The following is an 18,977-nucleotide window of genomic DNA, read 5'->3' as shown; positions in this document are numbered from 1 at the left end:
ATGATGCAATTTATTTTGTGAAGTGCACCAATCCCTCCTGCAGCAAAGCACCCCCACAACATGATGCTGCCACCCCCGTGCTTCACGGTTGGGATGGTGTTCTTCAGCTTGCAAGCATCCCCCTTTTTCCTCTAAACATAACGATGGTCATTATGGCCAAACGGTTAAATTTTTGTTTCATCAGACCAGAGGACATTTCTCCAAAAAATGATATTGGTCCCCATATCCCGTTGCAAACCGTAGTCTGGCTTTTTTATGGCGGTTTTGGAGCAGTGGCTTCTTCCTTGCCAGTATAGGATGTCAATATAGTACTCGTTTTGCTGTAAATGTAGCCGATGTGAAATGGCTAGTTAGTTAGCGTTGGTGCGCGCTAGTGGCGTTTCAAATCGGTGACATCACTTGCTCTGAGACCTTGAAGTAGTGGTTCCCCTTGCTCTGCAAGAGCCGCGGCTTTTGTGGAGCGATGGGTAACGATGCTTCGAGGGTGACTGTTGATGTGTGCAGAGCGTCCCTGGTTCGCGCCCAGGTCAGGGCGAGGGGATGGACGTAAAGTCTATACTGTTGCATAAATATAGATACTTTTGTGCCCATTTCCTCCAGCAGCTTCACAAGGTCCTTCACAAGGTCCTTCACAAGGTCCTGTTGTGGTGGGATTGATTTGCACTTTTCGCAAAGTACATTCATCTCTAGGAGACAGAACGTGTGACGGCTGCGTAGTCCCATGGTGTTTATACCTGCGTACTATTGTTTGTACAGATGAACGTGGTACCTTCAGGCGTTTGTAAATTGCTCCTAAGTATGAACCAGACTTATGGAGTTCTACAATTTTTTTTCCTGAGGTCTTGGCTGTTTTCTTTTGATTTTCCCATGATGTCAAGCAAGAGGCACAGAGTTTGGAGGTAGGCCTTGAAATACATCCACAGGTACACCTCCAATTGACTCAAATGATGTCAATTAGCCTATCAGAAGCTTCTAAAGCCATCACAATTTTCTGGAATTTTCCAAGCTGTTTAAAGGCAGTCAACTCAGTGTATGTAAACTTCTGACCCATTGGAATTCTGATACAGTTATTGGTCTGTTAACAATTGAATCGGATAAAAAAAATTAAAAAAAGGTATTTGAGTCACTTCAAACTGCCAATTTGAACAGGGCTTTAGTTACCTGTCCCTCCCTCAGCTCGAAGGAGATCAGCCTCATCTGTACGGGGCCAGGGCCGGTGTGGGCCGACGGGGCCTCTATGGTGACAGTGAGGTGGGGATCAGCCACCAGCGGGAGGTCAAAGGGCACAGTGGGCACTGAGAGGGCACGGTTCACCTTCACCTGGGTGGACGTCATACTGGCTAGACTCTGAGGGGGAGAGTGGAAGGAAAGGAAGAAGATTACTTTGTTATCCGTCACAGATACATTGTAATGTTTCAGTCTTTCCCTTTAGGAGGAGGGACAAGAAAGAGAGGGAAGGCTGAGGGCAAAAAACATTCATAATATAATTTAATTATTTTGATCTTCCGGTCATTTGTAGGTCAATAAACTTGACCAAAGACAAAGCTGAGAGCATCTCCTCATGGCAGGAAAGAATCCAGTAAAATCTAAACAGTGACAGTATTACAAGCCCTGCAACTACATAACTATGAGAGGAATGAAAGACAGTCAAGATAGCCAACAGGACAAACGCTGAGCAACACATACAAGGGAAGAGTAATCTACCACTGAGCTGTACATCCCAGCGCAGGGGAAGAGTAATCTACCACTGAGCTGTACCAGCGAGTATTCTACCAGCGACCTGTTCCAGGGTCCGTCCAGAGTGGTCAGTGACTCACAGATAGAACCTCTGTCTCTGTGATGTTCCAGAAGGCCTTCCAGAAGTGGACGTCCAGGTTCTGAGTGATGCGTTCAAACTCCGCCCCCCTTAACTCCGGGTCGATGGCGTACTTCCCTGAGGTAAAGAAGGAGCTGGCTGCTACACCTGGAGACAGGGGGAAGGGGGAGAGAAGATAGTGGAGAGATGGTTGTAGGAGGCAGGCAAGAAGGAGAGGGTGATAGACAGTTGCAGGTAAAAAGAGAGGGGGACAAGGTAGTGGAAGTGGCAGAGGGAAAAATGTATAGGTATGGATAAAGATGAATGACAGAAAAGGGACAGGGAAAAGAGGGAGAGAGTGGAGGAGGAGAGGGAGTGAGTGGATGCTAACACATCAAATCAACTCACAGACAGAAACACAGGGATGGTGGAGGCAGAGAGAGCGATGGCCATGAGTGGAGGCAGTAGATGCTACTGTTAAACAGAACTCTTTCAATCCCTGTAGCTACAGGAGTGTCTGGATGAGACGGAGCAGTGGTCACCTGTTGTCCAGGAGAGCTGAATTGTATGGCTATTTGTTCCACCAGAGCACTAAAACAGAGGATTCCCCTAATCTAATTAAACACTAAGACTTGGTCACACTATGCCTGTGGTCACCTATTAACCATGTCAAAGCCTGGCTCTATCTCCGAGACTGAGACTACGGCAGTGGTCAGGGGGACAGACACTCACCATATGGTGCAATACCTCCTTCCTCCACTGGGAAGCAGCAAAAAGCAAAAGACAGTGTTAGATCATATTGTGTGTGTGCCATCACATCCTTCATAAACAACAGGTGTTGACTAACAGTGAAATGCTTACTTGTGTATGTGTGCTGTACGGAGAAGGTGCTTAAGTGTCCATATCTCAATGACCTATGAAATGTTAGAATCCTTCTTGACTATGTGATTTGGTGATTAAAATAAACTATTTCAAATGTGTGTGTGTGGGTTAATGTAAGTAAGTCTCCCTTTAAATTACCCTTTAATGATGTATTGTATCTAGCATTGATATTCACCCTCACAATCCCTTCACGTCAACTGAGTTGCCATGTCAGTAGAATGGTTTAGGATGTAAATGAGAATGAATTAATGATTGAGTAGCTTTTGTTTCCATCAATAGGGAGGTTTGTTGGAGCCACTGACCAATGCCTGACTGGTGGCGCCTGTAGTTCTCTCCGAAAGCCACCAGGCCAATGGCTATGGTCTGCAGACAGGGACGAATGGCTGGAGTGAACTGGAAGAGGAGAGACATGAAACCAATCACTACAAAATACTTTCCCCTGAGTCTAACAAAAAGGGCCTCAAGATCATCCCAAAAGTATTCTGCCCTCCCAGTCTCCTCTCCCCCCCCCCCCACCTGGAATCCGAGGCAGCGTCCGTAGAAGCAGCCCTTGTGCATGGAGGAGTACTCCCGGATGAAGCTCTGGCTGAGGCCGCTCTCCTCGTGGAAGAAGAGGTTCCCGTGGCTGTTATCGTGCAGCAGTCGCTGGGCCAGGTAGAGCAGGGCTCTCAGCTGACATAGGGCCGAGCAGTAGGCCTCCATCTCCCCTGCGTTGTGGGCCGTCCGAAAGAAGATGCTGCGTCGGTTGGTGGAGATGTAGCGCCCCTTGTGGATGATGTGGAGAATGCAGCAGCGCACCACCTAAGAGCGGGGTGGGAGGAGGAAAAGTGCTGTGTGTGAGTGATAGAAATGACATTCAAAAAAGAGAATGTGTGAGAGAAAATAACAACAGGTACAGAAAAGGAGTGTGAGAGACAGACCATGAAAAAGGTGGAGACAGAAATTCAGAGACATTTAATAAAGAGGTAAGCAGCTGGCAGAGAGGTCATGATTTCTCATCCATACAAGAGGGAGCCTGAATAGGCTCTATTATGACACTCACTCAATTGGTAGGAAGAAAAAAAAACAGAATACAAAATAAACTTGAGGCATACGATGCTGGTGTTGAATTTTTCCCAATGTTGAGAGACCGTTAGGAACACACATACACACTCCCTCTTAATGCTCACACTCACTCTTGGGGTGGCAGGTAGCCTAGTGGTTAGAGCGTTGGACTAGTAGCCGGAAGGTTGCGAGATCGAATCCCCGAGCTGACAAGGTAAAAATCTGTCACTCTGCCCCTGAACAACACATTTAACCCACTGTTCCTCGGCAGTCATTGAAAATAAGAATTTGTTCTTAACCGACTTGCCTAGTAAAATAAAAGGTAAACATTTTTTTTTTTTTTAACTAGGGAGTTGTCACACAAACCCTGCCATCCTACCTTGACTAGAGAGCGGTATCCATTGGCTGGTATGTGTGGGTCAAAGTCAAAGTGGTGGTAGACAGCAGCAAAGCCGGAGATGACAGGTTCCAGGCTGCGGGCGTGCTCCTGGATCAGGGTCATGGTGTCCACCAGTCGCTGTGCCGCGCCCCCCTGGGACCCCTTAGCACCCTCAGAGAAGAACGAGGCATTCTCCTCACACACACTGTACAGAGCAGTAAACACCGCCTTAGTGTCCATCACTGGGGGGGAAGAGAGGGAAGCCTGAAACAGTCAGCATGCAACAACAAAGACTGATCATGTCTAATTCCAAAAAAAGATCTATGGCCATACTTAATACTCACTTCAATCAAATGGCTAACCCACTATAGCAGCACACAACAGTTGATTTGGAGTAAGAGTCTATCCCATGACATACCAGACAACATACACATGGCCACATTCAGAAAAACAGACCTTGTTTGTATCATTACCTAGCGACGCAATACTGCTGCTACTAGGGTGGCACATTTTGGCAAATATTCAGAGGTGAAAACATTCCATAGGATTTTAAAAATGGGAATTAATGGGAATATATGCAAATTAATACCATTTAAAAAGTAGATTTATTTTGCATTGGATATACACTGCTCAAAAAAATAAAAGGGAACACTTAAACAACACAATGTAACTCCAAGTCAATTACACTTCTGTGAAAACAAACTGTCCACTTAGGAAGCAACACTGATTGACAATAAATGTCACATGCTGTTGTGCAAATGGAATAGGCAATTAGCAAGACACCCCCAGTAAAGGAGTGGTTCTGCAGGTGGTGACCACAGACCACTTCTCAGTTCCTATGCTTCCTGGCTAATGTTTTGGTCACTTTTGAATGCTGGCGGTGCTTTCACTCTAGTGGTAGCATGAGACCGAGTCTACAACCCACACAAGTGGCTCAGGTAGTGCAGCTCATCCAAGATGGCACATCAATGAGAGCTGTGGCAAGAAGGTTTGCCGTGTCTGTCAGCGTAGTGTCCAGAGCATGGAGGCGCTACCAGGAGACAGGCCAGTACATCAGGAGACATGGAGGAGGCCAACAACCCAGCAGCAGGACCGCTACCTCCACCTTTGTGCAAGGAGGAGCACTGCCAGAGCCCTGCAAAATGACCTCCAGCAGGCCACAAATGTGCATGGGTCTGCTCAAACGGTCAGAAACAGACTCCATGAGGGTGGTAGAGGGCCCGACGTCCACAGGTGGGGGTTGTGCTTACAGCCCAACACCGTGCAGGACGTTTGGCATTTGCCAGAGAATACCAAGATTGGCAAATTCGCCACTGGTGCCCTGTGCTCTTCACAGATGAAAGCAGGTTCACACTGAGCACATGTGACAGAGTCTGGAGACGCCGTGGAGAACGTTCTGCTGCCTGCAACATCCTCCTGCATGACCGGTTTGGCGGTGGGTCAGTCATGGTGTGGGGTGGCATTTCTTTGGGGGGCCGCACAGCCCTCCATGTGCTCGCCAGAGGTAGCCCGACTGCCATTTGGTACCGAGAGGAGATCCTCAGACCCCTTGTGAGACCATATGCTGGTGCGGTTGGCCCTGGGTTCCTCCTAATGCAAGACAATGCTAGACCTCATGTGGCTGGAGTGTGTCAGCAGTTCCTACAAGAGGAAGGCATTGATGCTATGGACTGGCCCGCCCGTTCCCCAGACCTGAATCCAACTGAGCACATCATGTCTCGCTCCATCCACCAACACCATGTTGCACCACAGACTGTCCAGGAGGTGGCGGATGCTTTAGTCCAGGTCTGGGAGATCCCTCAGGAGAACATCCGCCACCTCATCAGGAGCATGCCCAGGCGTTGTAGGGAGGTCAAACAGGCACGTGGAGGCCACACACACACACACACTACTGAGCCTCATTTTGACTTGTTTTAAGGACATTACATCAAAGTTGGATCAGCCTGTAGTGTGGTTATCCACTTTAATTTTGAGTGTGACTCCAAATCCAGACCGCCATGGGTTGATAAATTTGATTTCCATTGATCATTTTTGTGATTGTTGTCAGCACATTCAACTATGTAAAGAAAAAAGTATTTAATAAGAATATTTAATTCATTCAGATCTAGGATGTGTTATTTTAGTGTTCCCTTTATTTTTTTGAGCAGTGTATTTACCTTATCATAAGTAGACATAATTGAAAATGATTAAATCGTTCCAAGAACAACAAAAACATATTTAGTTACGAATTGAACTTGCATTAAATGATTTGACTCTTCACATGGGATGATTTCACTGAACAACAAAAGAAAGGGAATATTGAATGATCACCAATGATTCATTGCATCTCCCAAAAATCTGTAAAATTATAGTCTAGAAACTAAAGCTTTGGTTGTCTTCCTCTCAGGCTTCCATGTCTTCTCCCTGGACCTCCTCAATATCCTTCTCTTGAACCTCAGACTGAGGCCTCATCTTCACTGTCACTTTCCAACCTTGAGGATGGCTCGTTGTCAGGCTCAAAAAGCCTCAAATTTGAGCCAAGGGCCACACATTTTTCGGCCATTGTATTGGTCGACCTGTTGTGTGCTTTGGTGTGTGTGTTCCCAAACAAGGACCAGTTGAGCTCTGAGGCGGCTGATGTTGGTGGGATTTGGAGGATGAAAGAGTTGAAAGAGCCTCAGATGTACAAAGTCCCTTCCACCAGGTGGCTGATGAGATATGTTGGCACGACTGCCATATTGCAACTCTATCCCAAAGCCTTTGGTTGGAAGTGTACTTCACCAGATTGCCAAGAACCATGCCCTCATCCAGACTAGGTGGCGAGACACAATAGGCCTTGTTGATCTCTGCACCAGACAGGATGCTTTTGCCAGCATACTTGGGGTCCAACAAGTACGCTGCAGCGTCAGGCAGAAGTCTTCACGCTTTTTGATGCATTTCAGAACTGCAGTTTCCTCTGCTTGGAGCAACAGTGAAGTGGGAAGGGCAGTACGGATTTCTTCTCTTACAGCTGCAAGCAGATTCTGAACATCAGACAGGGAGACAATGCCAGCCACAATCCGTGCTACTGCTATGGGTTTCAGGCTGCTTACCACTCTCTCCCAAAATACATCCAGGAGGATCCTCTTGATGGGGCTGTCAATATTGGCATACTGATATGGCAATTTGTTGGAGAGACTCCCTCCCCTCCAGGAGACTGTCAAACATGACACCACCCCACCCCTTGACCCTTCACACACCTAACCATTTCCCTGTCTCTCGTAGTGTATCCATTGTTTTCAGTGCAATAAAGGCCTTGAGGAGCAGATTCAATGCAGGAGCAGCACGGCCAATGGGTGTGATGTGAGGGTAGGACTCCTCCACTTTAGTCCAAGCAGCCTTAATGTTTGCAGCATTGTCGGTCACCAGTGCAAATACCTTCTGTGGTCCAAGGTCCTGGATGACTGCCTTCAACTCATCTGCAATGTAGAGACCGGTGTGTCTGTTGTTCCTTGTATCTGTGCTCTTGTAGAATACTGGTTGAGGGGTGGAGATGTAGTTCATTATTCCTTGCCCACAAACATTCGACCACCCATCAAAGATTACAATGCAGTCTGCTTTCTCTGTGATTTGCTTGACCTTCACTTGAACTCTGCATCCAGCAAATGAGTAGATAAAGCATGTCTGGTTGGAGGGGTGTATCCTGGGCAGAGAACATACATACATCTCTTCCAATACACATTTCCTGTGAGCAGCAGAGGTGAACCAGTTGCATACACATCTCGAGCAAGACATACATCAGCATTGCTCGGACTACGTTTCTACATTGAGTCTAAAAATAAAAAAAAATCTGATTCCAGGAGGACCATGAGCTGTTGCTATTGATAAGGTCTCTGATTCATCATTTTCATCTCAAATAGAAGTAGAGGGAATTCTGTCAGAGGTAGCTTGTTGTGAGCGCTGAGCGAAATTTACGCACTTGTCCAGATGATTCTGCATCTTTTATCACATTTATCACATGTGATTTGGCACAGTATCTGCAAACGTACACAGGTTTTCCTTCTACATTAGCTGCAGTGAAATGTCTCCACATATCATTTTTCTGTTAAGACTAGCCTTAGTGTTCTTGGGTGACAGGCACTATGGTGGTCTGCTTAAAACATTCTGGTATTACAGACTCGGACAGGGAGAGGATGAAAATGTCAGTGAAGACACTCGCCAGTTGGTCAGCGCATGCTCGCAGTACATGTACTGGTAATCCATCTGGCCCTGCGGCCTTGTGAATCTTGACCTGTTTAAAGGTCGAAAGCGTGATCACAGTCTTCCGGAACAGCTGGTGCTCTCATGCATTTTTCATTGCTATTTGCCTCAAAGTGAGCATAGACATAGTTTAGCTCGTCTGGTAGGCTTGTGTCACTGGGCAGCTCTCGGCTGTGCTTCCCTTTGTAGTCGGTAATGGTTTGAAAGCCCTGCCACATCCGATGTAGTACGATTCAATCTTTTTCCTGTATTGACGCTTTGCCTGTTTGATGGTTTGTCGGAGGGCATATTGGAATTTCATAAACTTCCAGGTTAGAGTCCCACTCTTTGAAAGCGGCAGTTCTAGCCTTTAACTGTGAATATTGCCTGTAATCCATGGCTTCTGGGGTATGTACGTACGGTCACCGTGAGGACGAGGTGATCTACGCACTTCTTGATGAAGCTTATTTACATAAATACATAGCCCAACACCCCTTGTCTTACCAGATGCTGTTCTATCCTGCCGGTACAGGATGTTATAAGCTAACTTTGATGAATTTAAGCAAAATTCCCACACTTAACTTCCCATGGAAGACTTCTGGAAATTTACCGGAAAGTATGACCCTTTGCTACCCTAGTTGTAACAGATCCACCATCTCATCTGCCACTGTAAAAAGCATAGAGACACTTCGACATTTGCAATATTGTTGCAATATTGAAATTCGATCTTCACTGGGTACTGTAATAACGAACGTGTCGGGACGAGACAGAAAGCTTTTCTCTGCCAGTTGAAATCATGAATCAGCATAATTTTTCTGGATATACAGTTGAAGTCAGAAGTTTACATACACTTAGGTTGGAGTCATTAACTCATTTTTCAACCACTCCACAAATGTCTGGTTCACAAACTATAGTTTTGGCAAGTCGGTTAGGACATCTACTTTGTGCATGACACAAGTAATTTTCCCAACAACTTATAATTCACTGTATCACAATTCCAATGGGTCAGAGGTTTACATATACCTAGTTGACTGTGACTGTGACATCATTTGTGTCAATTGGAGGTGTACCTGTGGATGTATTTCAAGGCCTACCTCCAAACTCTGTGCCTCTTGCTTGACATCATGAGAAAATCAAAAGAAAATCAGCCAAGACCTCAGAAAACAAATTGTAGACCTCCACAAGTTGGTTCATCCTTGGGAGCAATTTGCAAATGCCTGAAGGTACCACGTTCATCTGTACAAACAATAGTACGCAAGTATAAACACCATGGGACCACGCAGCCGTCATACCACTCAGGAAGGAGATGCTTTCTGTCTCCTAGAGATGAACGTACTTTGGTGAAAAAAGTGAAAATCAATCCCAGAACAACAGCAAAGGACCTTGTGTAGCTGCTGGAGGAAACAGGCACAAAAGTATCTATATTTACAGTAAAACAAGTCCTATAATGACATAACCTGAAAGGCCACTCAGCAAGGAAGAAGCCACTGCTCCAAAACCGCCATAAGAAAGCCAGACTACGGTTTGCAACGGGATATGGGGACAAAGATCATATTTTTTGGAGAAATGTCCTCTGGTCTGATGAAACTGTTTGGTCATAATGACCATTGTTATGTTTAGAGCAAAAAGGGGGAGGCTTGCAAGCTGAAGAACACCACCCCAACCATGAAGCACGGGGGTGGCAGCATCATGTTGTGGGGGTGCTTTGCTGCAGGAGGGACTGGTGCACTTCACGAAATCGATGGCATCATGAGGACTGAAAATGTGGATATATTGAAGCAACATCTCAAGACATCAGTCAGGAAGTTAAAGCTTGGTCACAAATGGGTCTTCCAAATGGACAATGACCCCAAGCATACTTCCAAAGTTGTAGCAAAATGGCTTAAGGACAACAACGTCAAGGTATTGGAGAGGCCATCACAAAGCCCTGACCTTAATCCTATAGAACATTTGTGGGCAGAACTGAAAAAGAGTGTGCGAGCAAGGAGGCCTACAAACCTGACTCAGTTACACCAGCTCTGTCAGGAGGAATGGACCAAAATTCACCCAACTTATTGTGTGAAGCTTGTGGAAGGCTACCTGAAATGTTTGAAGGCAATTTAAAGGCAATGTTACCAAATACTAATTGAGTGTCTGTAAACTTCTGACCCACTGGGAATGTGATGAAATAAAAGCTGAAAGAAACCACTACTATTATTCTGACATTTCACATTCTTAAAATAAAGTGGTGATCCTAATTGACCAAAGACAGGGAATTTTTACTGGGATTAAATGTCAGGAATTGTGAAAAACTGAGTTTAAATGTATTTGGCTAAGGTGTATGTAAACTTCTGACTGTAAACAAAGAAATTAAACAAAAATGCAGCTAGTTTGCCATCTGTCTAACTTCAGTCTGAAGTGTGTAGGTGGCTAGCTAGCAAGGGGGCAACCATTTTTGGGTAGTTGTGCTTTACATGGCAATCAGAAAGAGACCGTGTCACAGCCATGATAAATGTGCTAACACATGGCCTCATGTATTATTGCTTAAGTATAAAAGCTGATTGACTGAAATGTTGCGCAAGCTGGGAAAACTAAATCAAAGCTTCATTCCTCTAAGACAGTCATGTAACTGGAGCAGAGATCAAGTGGTGGAACACATCGTGTTGCTGTCTTTTCCCGCTCTGTCCTTCCTCTCTTGTGGTCCCAAAGGGAGGAACACGACTGAAACCATTTCTGAGAGGAGTTCAAACAAACAGAGTAACCATGCATTAATAGTGAACTGAACTGCCATCCAAGCAATAAACACCTCACACCCTGGTACTCCACAAGGAGTCCACTCAGCCTGTACTCTGCCTGCCAGCCAGGCTGCCTGCTGTATTGAGTTCTAGTGAGCCACCTGAGAGCACAGTTTCCACAGCAGAAGCACAGGGAAGAGCACCCCGGGTGACACTGGTACTTACTGTATAGAATGACCGAGATGGAGAGACAGGGAGAGAGAGCATGCATATGGTCAGAGTGAGAGCATGACCACACAAGGGAAATAAAGAGCATGCAATGGAAGGTGATTCATGTTCTCTCAGACAGTCAAGGCCACTGATTCTAAGATCCAACAATGCTTGAATTATGAATGTATATGAAGATAAGAGACAAGGAAAGGAATAAGGAAGGCATTACAGATACAATGCATCTCAGAGAAATGATGGTGGGCCAGCTACAGACATTTATGGTACTGTACAAGTCAGTCAGAGGGGCCATCACTTTGTTGTGAGGAATCTCAGCCTCCTGACATCCAGGCAGCAAACTTGTCTCACACCAGTGAATCTCCCTATCCTCTAGCCATCACTACATCCTTCTCCAATTGCTTCTCTCCTCAGAAAGCAATGGAATGACACACTAGGCGTGTGAAACTACCACATGCTGGAGGGAGATAGCACAAAACTTCACAGTATTGAAGAAAAATGTATTAATCAGGCGTATTCATTGCCAATGACTTATCCTCCTCCAAAGCATGAAGAAAATCCTGTGTAATTACCTGCTATTCTTCAGTTGACTGCTATATTGAGAACACCCTATCCACCTTATGCTTTGCCCTACATTACCCAACCACCCTGTCCAATTCCCCAAATTCTCAGCCTCCTTCGTCACCAAGCATCCCAGAACGCAGCACTCCCTTTGGGACCAAACTCCTTCTCTTCCCCTAGCTCTTTGTATGCTCTCATTTTCTCCCTCCCTCTCTCTCTCGCTCCCTTCTCTCTGTGTCACAAACCAAGCATCTATAGTTAACCAGAAACAGAGGGAGGGTGTGTGTGCACATTGCCACCAACTCTGTCCAGCAGTAATGTGTCCAAAAGAGTTTGTCTGCAATGCTGGGCCCAGGGGCCACCAGTACCAGTGACTGGACATGACACACAAGTATAGCAACACTGAACCAGACACTGGCTTAGCAAGAGCTTAGTACAACTAGATACTTACACATTACATGACAAATTCATTAGGTTTTGTGATTAAGTAAATCAGAAACCTAAACGGAACCTAAAAGCAGCATGAAATTCTATTAAAACTTGTTATCTAAATTAGAAAGCAACCTGCATTTGAAAGAGTTAGGCCTTGTTTTATTTGAGAAGTTCTATGCATGCCATTTCCTATTAGTTAAAGTTACTGGGAATATAGTCTACTGGGCATTACCATTACTTGCACACTGCCACACTGAAAGGAAGAATACAGAGGGTGAGATGTAAGAGGCTTTAACAAATAGGGGGACGCAGAACTGGCCCAGCGTGTTCCAGGTTAGGTGAGGGTTTGGCCGGGGTAGGCAGTCATTGTAAAATACGAATTTGTTCTTAACTGACTTGCCTAGTTAAATAAAGGTTAAATAATATAAAAACAAACAAGGAGGAATGGAACAAGGAGAGGGAGAAAGTGATATGGGCATTCACAAGGAGAAGAATAGTGATTGAGTGAATGTCAAAAAGACAATTGGAAGACCATTTCCTTCAGATCAACCTTCTTGGAGACAACACACACACTTACTTATGAACATACTAAAAACGCAGGATGACCAAACATGTACTCACGGACCACACACACGTTTTCCTTCACCACTGGTGGTGTGCAGCTCAGTGTTTCCGCTGCAGTCATTTAGTGGTGGCACGCCACAGCAAAATCATTGCCACAAAGCATCATTACATTTTTTATTTTTATAAAAGTATGCCGAAGCGCACTGAAGATATGCTAGAACAGTCCTCATTTACTATTCCTCTGCTAACTAAATGAGTAATGAATAGAAAAACCACACAACCCCATAGTATAACAGAAATTATATATTTACCTAGTCTGCTTGTTGTTGTGCGTTCTATGCAAGAAACACTATAAATACAAAAGTGGACACCTTTTCAAATGAGTAGATTCGGCAATTTGAGCCACACCTGTTGCTGACAGGTGTACAAAGATCAAGCACACAGCCATGCAATCTCCATAGACAAACACTGGCAGTAGAATGGCCTTACTGAAGAGCTCAGTGACTTTCAAAGTGGCACCATCATAGGATGCCACTATCCAACAAGTGACATGAAGTGTCTTCTGTGAGATGTACAGGCACGGGGTGTATCACATTACACAGAGTACACCGAACATTAGGAACGCCTTCCTAATGCGGAGTTGGCTGGATGTTCTTTGGGTGGTGGACCATTCTTGATACACACAAAACTGTTGAGCGTGAAAAACCCAGCAGTGTTGATGATCTTGACATAAACGCCTGGCACCTACTACCATACCCGTTTCAAAGGCACTTAAATCTTTTGTCTTGCCCATTAACCTTCTGAATGTCAAATATACACAATCCATGCATCAATTGTCTCAAGGCTTAAAAATCCTTCTTTAACCTGTCTCCTCCCCTTCATCTACACTAACTAGAGTGGATTTAACAAGTGACCATAGCTTTCACCTGGATTCAACTGGTTAGTCTATCGTGGAAAGAGCAGGTGTTCTTAATGTTTTGTATACTTAGAGTATATTCCGTGTTTATGATAGTTTTTTGGTACAAAATTCATCAATACACGCTAAATAGTAAAGATATTACATTTGGGATCTAGCTAATGATTTGCCCATGGTAAATGCAGATATGTAAACCCATGCTTCAGCCTATTTATTTATAGCCAGTATTCTGCGTCAATTGGGATACAGGTGATCATTCTTTTTGCTAACAGCATACCTGATAATATTGTCCAACCTATATGCAAGGAACAATATGTCATTTTATTTTAATTCATTTTGGTATAGAACGTCCTTTTAAAAAGTCAGCAGAACAGCTTCTCAGAGATGTACTACCTAAACTTGTGCAATTTGATCACTGATCTTTCATTGTCAGTTTTTACCAATTTGCAACAGACAGAGACCGAGAGAGCGAGCGAGCCAGACAGAGAGCGAGCGAGCGAGCCAGACAGAGAGCGAGCGAGCGAGCGAGCCAGACAGACAGACAGACAGAGAGCGAGCCAGACAGACAGAGAGAGCGAGCCAGACAGACAGAGAGCGAGCCAGACAGACAGAGAGCGAGCCAGACAGACAGAGAGCGAGCCAGACAGACAGAGAGCGAGCCAGACAGACAGAGAGCGAGCCAGACAGACAGAGAGCGAGCCAGACAGACAGAGAGCGAGCCAGACAGACAGAGAGCGAGCCAGACAGACAGAGAGCGAGCCAGACAGACAGACAGAGAGCGAGCCAGACAGACAGACAGAGAGCGAGCCAGACAGACAGACAGACAGCGAGCCAGACAGACAGACAGACAGAGAGCGAGCCAGACAGACAGACAGAGAGCGAGCCAGACAGACAGAGAGCGAGCGAGCCAGACAGACAGACAGAGAGCGAGCCAGACAGACAGACAGACAGAGAGCGAGCCAGACAGACAGACAGACAGAGAGCGAGCCAGACAGAGAGAGAGCGAGCCAGACAGACAGAGAGAGAGCGAGCCAGACAGACAGACAGAGAGCGAGCCAGACAGAGAGAGAGCCAGACAGACAGAGAGCCAGACAGACAGAGAGCCAGACAGACAGAGAGCCAGACAGACAGAGAGCCAGACAGACAGACAGAGAGCGAGCCAGACAGAGAGACAGAGAGCGAGCCAGACAGAGAGACAGAGAGCCAGACAGACAGAGAGACAGAGAGCCAGACAGAGAGCGAGCCAGACAGAGAGCGAGCCAGAGTTTAGCTGTGAACATTGGAATTTGCTCACTGATCTTTCATTGTCAGTTTTTACCAATTTGCAACAGTCAGAGAGCGAGCCAGACCGACTGGGCCAGACCGACCGAGACAGAGAGCGAGCCAGACAGAGAGCGAGCCAGACAGAGAGCGAGCCAGACAGACAGAGCGAGCCAGACAGACAGACAGAGCGAGCCAGACAGACAGACAGAGCGAGCCAGACAGACAGACAGAGCGAGCCAGACAGACAGACAGAGCGAGCCAGACAGACAGACAGAGAGCGAGCCAGACAGACAGAGAGCGAGCCAGACAGACAGAGAGCGAGCCAGACAGAGAGACAGAGAGCGAGCCAGACAGAGAGACAGAGAGCGAGCCAGCCAGACAGACAGAGAGCGAGCCAGCCAGACAGAGAGCCAGACAGAGAGCCAGACAGAGAGCCAGACAGAGAGCCAGACAGAGAGCCAGACAGAGAGCCAGACAGAGAGCCAGACAGAGAGCCAGACAGAGAGCCAGACAGAGAGCCAGACAGAGAGCGAGCCAGACAGACAGAGAGCGAGCCAGACAGACAGAGAGCGAGCCAGACAGACAGAGAGCGAGCCAGACAGACAGCGAGCGAGCCAGACAGACAGCGAGCGAGCCAGACAGACAGACAGCGAGCGAGCCAGACAGACAGACAGCGAGCGAGCCAGACAGAGCGAGCCAGACAGAGAGCGAGCCAGACAGAGAGCGAGCCAGACAGACAGACAGACAGCGAGCCAGACAGACAGACAGAGAGCGAGCCAGCCAGACGGACAGAGAGCGAGCCAGCCAGACGGACAGAGAGCGAGCCAGCCAGACAGACAGAGAGCGAGCCAGACAGACAGACAGACAGAGAGCGAGCCAGACAGACAGACAGAGAGCGAGCCAGACAGAGAGCCAGAGAGCGAGCCAGACAGAGAGACAGAGAGCGAGCCAGACAGAGAGACAGAGAGCGAGCCAGACAGACAGAGAGCCAGACAGAGAGCGAGCCAGACAGAGAGCGAGCCAGAGTTTAGCTGTGAACATTGGAATTTGCTCACTGATCTTTCATTGTCAGTTTTTACCAATTTGCAACAGTCAGAGAGCGAGCCAGACCGACTGGGCCAGACCGACCGAGACAGAGAGCGAGCCAGACAGAGAGCCAGACAGAGAGCGAGCCAGACAGAGTTTAGCTGTGAACATTGGAAGAGCAATCTGATCAAAAAATATATAAATTTTTTAGCTTTATTTAACTAGGCAAGTCAGTTGAGAACAAATTCTTATTTACAATCAAGGCCTAGGAACAGTGGGTTAACTGCCTTGTTCAGGGGCAGAATGACAGGTTTTTACCTTGTTATCGATCTAGCAACCTTTCAGCTACTGGCGCAACGCTCTAACCACTACCTGCCGCACCGAGCTAATGTGACGACTGCAACATAATGCAGTATTGGGAGGCGCATAATAAAATAAAGACCATAAATTCCCAGAACAAAGTAAAGTCCAGAGTGTGGCAGCACCACTAGCCTAAGCCCTGCTGCCGGGCCAGTGTTGGAAAATAACCTGACATTGCTTAATTAGTAGGAGCATAACTGCCCACAGAACAAGATTATAACTGCTGATACTGAATAAGCAGCAGATGTTGCAATTTGAACCAGAATAAATCAGCATTATAGGCCCTCAAACTCTATTTATTTTTATAGATAACTTCTCACGAGCCTTACCACCTCTCCTCCTCTGCATCATGTGTGAATGATTATGGGTCATACCGAATGCATTGGCCAAATCTTTTTTGAAATGACAATGAAGACCATTGTACATCAATAAAATGCAAAGTCATACACCTAAATTAATCCAGGATTAGACTAATACTCTAATCTCTCTCCTTCAGCCTATTATCTGTGCCAGTTAAGGAGGCAGCAAGACAGAATGTAAGATTCTGCTTTGCGTCGGTGAATCTAAAGAATACCCTGACAACACTGCTCGCGAGTGTTGCAAAATAAATTTAGGAATCTATGTTATTCAATTATTGCGCCAACGAGCGTCTGCGTTGCCAAGGTATAAATAGAAGTCATTCCTATTTCTGACACAGATCGCACTGCAAGTCCTGCCTCTCCCATCTCCTTATTGGTTTATAGAAGCAGGTACCCACGTGCCATCTCCTCATTGGTTACACCCACATGGGTGATTGAAAGATGAACTGTTTCGCCGGTTGTCGTGGTAATACTATGGAAATGTAGATGCTAATCACCATATATATTCAAAGATGATAAAGCCTGGAAGGAGAAGAGATGACTAGAAACGATTCGGTTGACCATTTTGTGTGTGGATTAATTGTCGGAGTAGAGGACCTTGTGCATTTCAGGTAAAATAACAACTCAATGTTTATAGCAACAGCAAGCTAGCTAAATACGACAAATTAGCTAGCAAGTGCAAGCTAACTAGCTAAAATGCCATACATGTTTAATGCTTTTCAACCTGTCCCCAAATTAATGTCATTGGTACAGAGTTATTTTGATATTTTAACCTGCTTGTCGTGATCGCGTTTGGTGTAGGGGGACAATATAAATGTATGTACGATGGCACACGCACGCAGCCAGTTTGGGTTCCCGTGTAAAGAATATCTGCCATGCATAGCAAAGCCAACTACCAATAATTCACTTGACTAAGGGCCCAGAAGAGATCTGCATTACTGTATGATGCTAAAGTGAATGATGTACGTGTGCATAACTCAAGGCAGCAGATTATTTCTATTGGTAAACAAAATATTGAACAATGTCTTTTGCATAGAAGTGTGGGCTGTTGCATTTTACTTTTAAATTGCTTCAAATATAGAATCAAGTGCTTGCACTCACTATAGACATCATGCATGTTTACTTTTAAAAAGTGTTTTTATCGTTCTGCCCACACCTCTACAGAAATGTGATCAAATTGACCATTGCTTTTTTTTCTTCTCTTTACTGCTGTGGTCTAACTCGATTAGTTCCAAATTATACAGAAAACATGTCGTAACCCTTGAATGATGCAGTGCCCACCCTTGGGCCAATTGAGATAACGTGACTAACACACTTCAGTTAATTACTATAGCTCCCGCCTTGGGCCAATCAGCGTAATTTTGTAAATGGCGGATCTCTATGGCAAGACGCATAATTCACCCAAGTTGTCAAAATCATCCCAGTGCTGTCTAAGATACTGTGTGTGACCAACGAACAGAGACAGATCCACAGTCCCTCCCCGATTCCATCGTTGGGGATACAGGGTGTTATTGTCACCATAAAAAAAGTGAATGGAGGGCATTTTGTTGACAGCGTTATAATGTTCACACTAAGTATATAAATCAAAAAAAAAAATCGACATACTTTCAGAAATGGCGCAAGCAGATATTTAGTGTGAAATGTAAAGTTATAAATGAGGCCCCTGGTGTAAAAGTTGACTTATGCCATCTTTACTGTGGCCAGAATGGTTGCAATGTAATGTGACTGTTAGGATCACAGTCAGGTTCTTTCCAAGATTTTAGATGGGTGTTAAGGGCTGAACAACTGTTTGCTAAGAGTGCTTCCATTTCTATTGACTTGTCTTTAGGGCCAAGTCCTAACTAGGATCAGATTAAATAGGCTATGCTCCCATCGCACATCAATACTGTAGCCTATACCAATATTGTAAAATCTTTTACATCAGCTACCGGTCTATTTATTGTGTTGGCAGAAAGTTTAGATTTTTGCTGTAATTTATGCTGTATTTGGAAAAGGACTGTGGCAGTTTCTGTAAGAGGAAACTATGAAAAATGTGACCTGTTTCAGGAAGCTAAGCGTATGTCACACATCACTACTTCACAGAAGAAGCATTTCCATGTAATTATTTATTTGAATCAAAATGCAGTTTTTGGCAGAAATGCTGGAACATAAGACTTACATGTGCTTTAACCAAACTTGTATGCCATCTGTAAATACAAATAAAATTGTTGGTTTAGTCACAGAAAAAGTCATAAACCTTCCCACTGGCCATGATTGGCTA

General features: G+C 45.4%; 1 protein-coding gene across 2 annotated transcripts in view; it reads right to left on the bottom strand.

Moving 5' to 3' along the window:
- LOC109906657 (hormone-sensitive lipase) overlaps nucleotides 1-18,977 on the bottom strand; it is a 45,087-nt gene that overhangs the window by 15,510 nt on the left and 10,600 nt on the right. For both annotated transcript variants that reach the window (XM_031786713.1, XM_031786716.1), the window contains exons 2-6: nucleotides 4,101-4,342; nucleotides 3,194-3,478; nucleotides 2,980-3,070; nucleotides 1,818-1,963; nucleotides 1,162-1,347 (exon numbers count right to left, since the gene is read on the bottom strand). In XM_031786713.1, coding sequence (XP_031642573.1) covers nucleotides 1,162-1,347; nucleotides 1,818-1,963; nucleotides 2,980-3,070; nucleotides 3,194-3,478; nucleotides 4,101-4,342 — 950 coding nt within the window. The remainder of the gene's footprint in view (nucleotides 1-1,161; nucleotides 1,348-1,817; nucleotides 1,964-2,979; nucleotides 3,071-3,193; nucleotides 3,479-4,100; nucleotides 4,343-18,977) is intronic.

The sequence above is a fragment of the Oncorhynchus kisutch genome, linkage group LG2 (assembly GCF_002021735.2).
Source record: "Oncorhynchus kisutch isolate 150728-3 linkage group LG2, Okis_V2, whole genome shotgun sequence".
NCBI lineage: Eukaryota > Metazoa > Chordata > Actinopteri > Salmoniformes > Salmonidae > Oncorhynchus > Oncorhynchus kisutch.
Note: the sequence above shows the minus strand (reverse complement) of the source record. Positions and strands in the feature narration are given on the sequence as shown.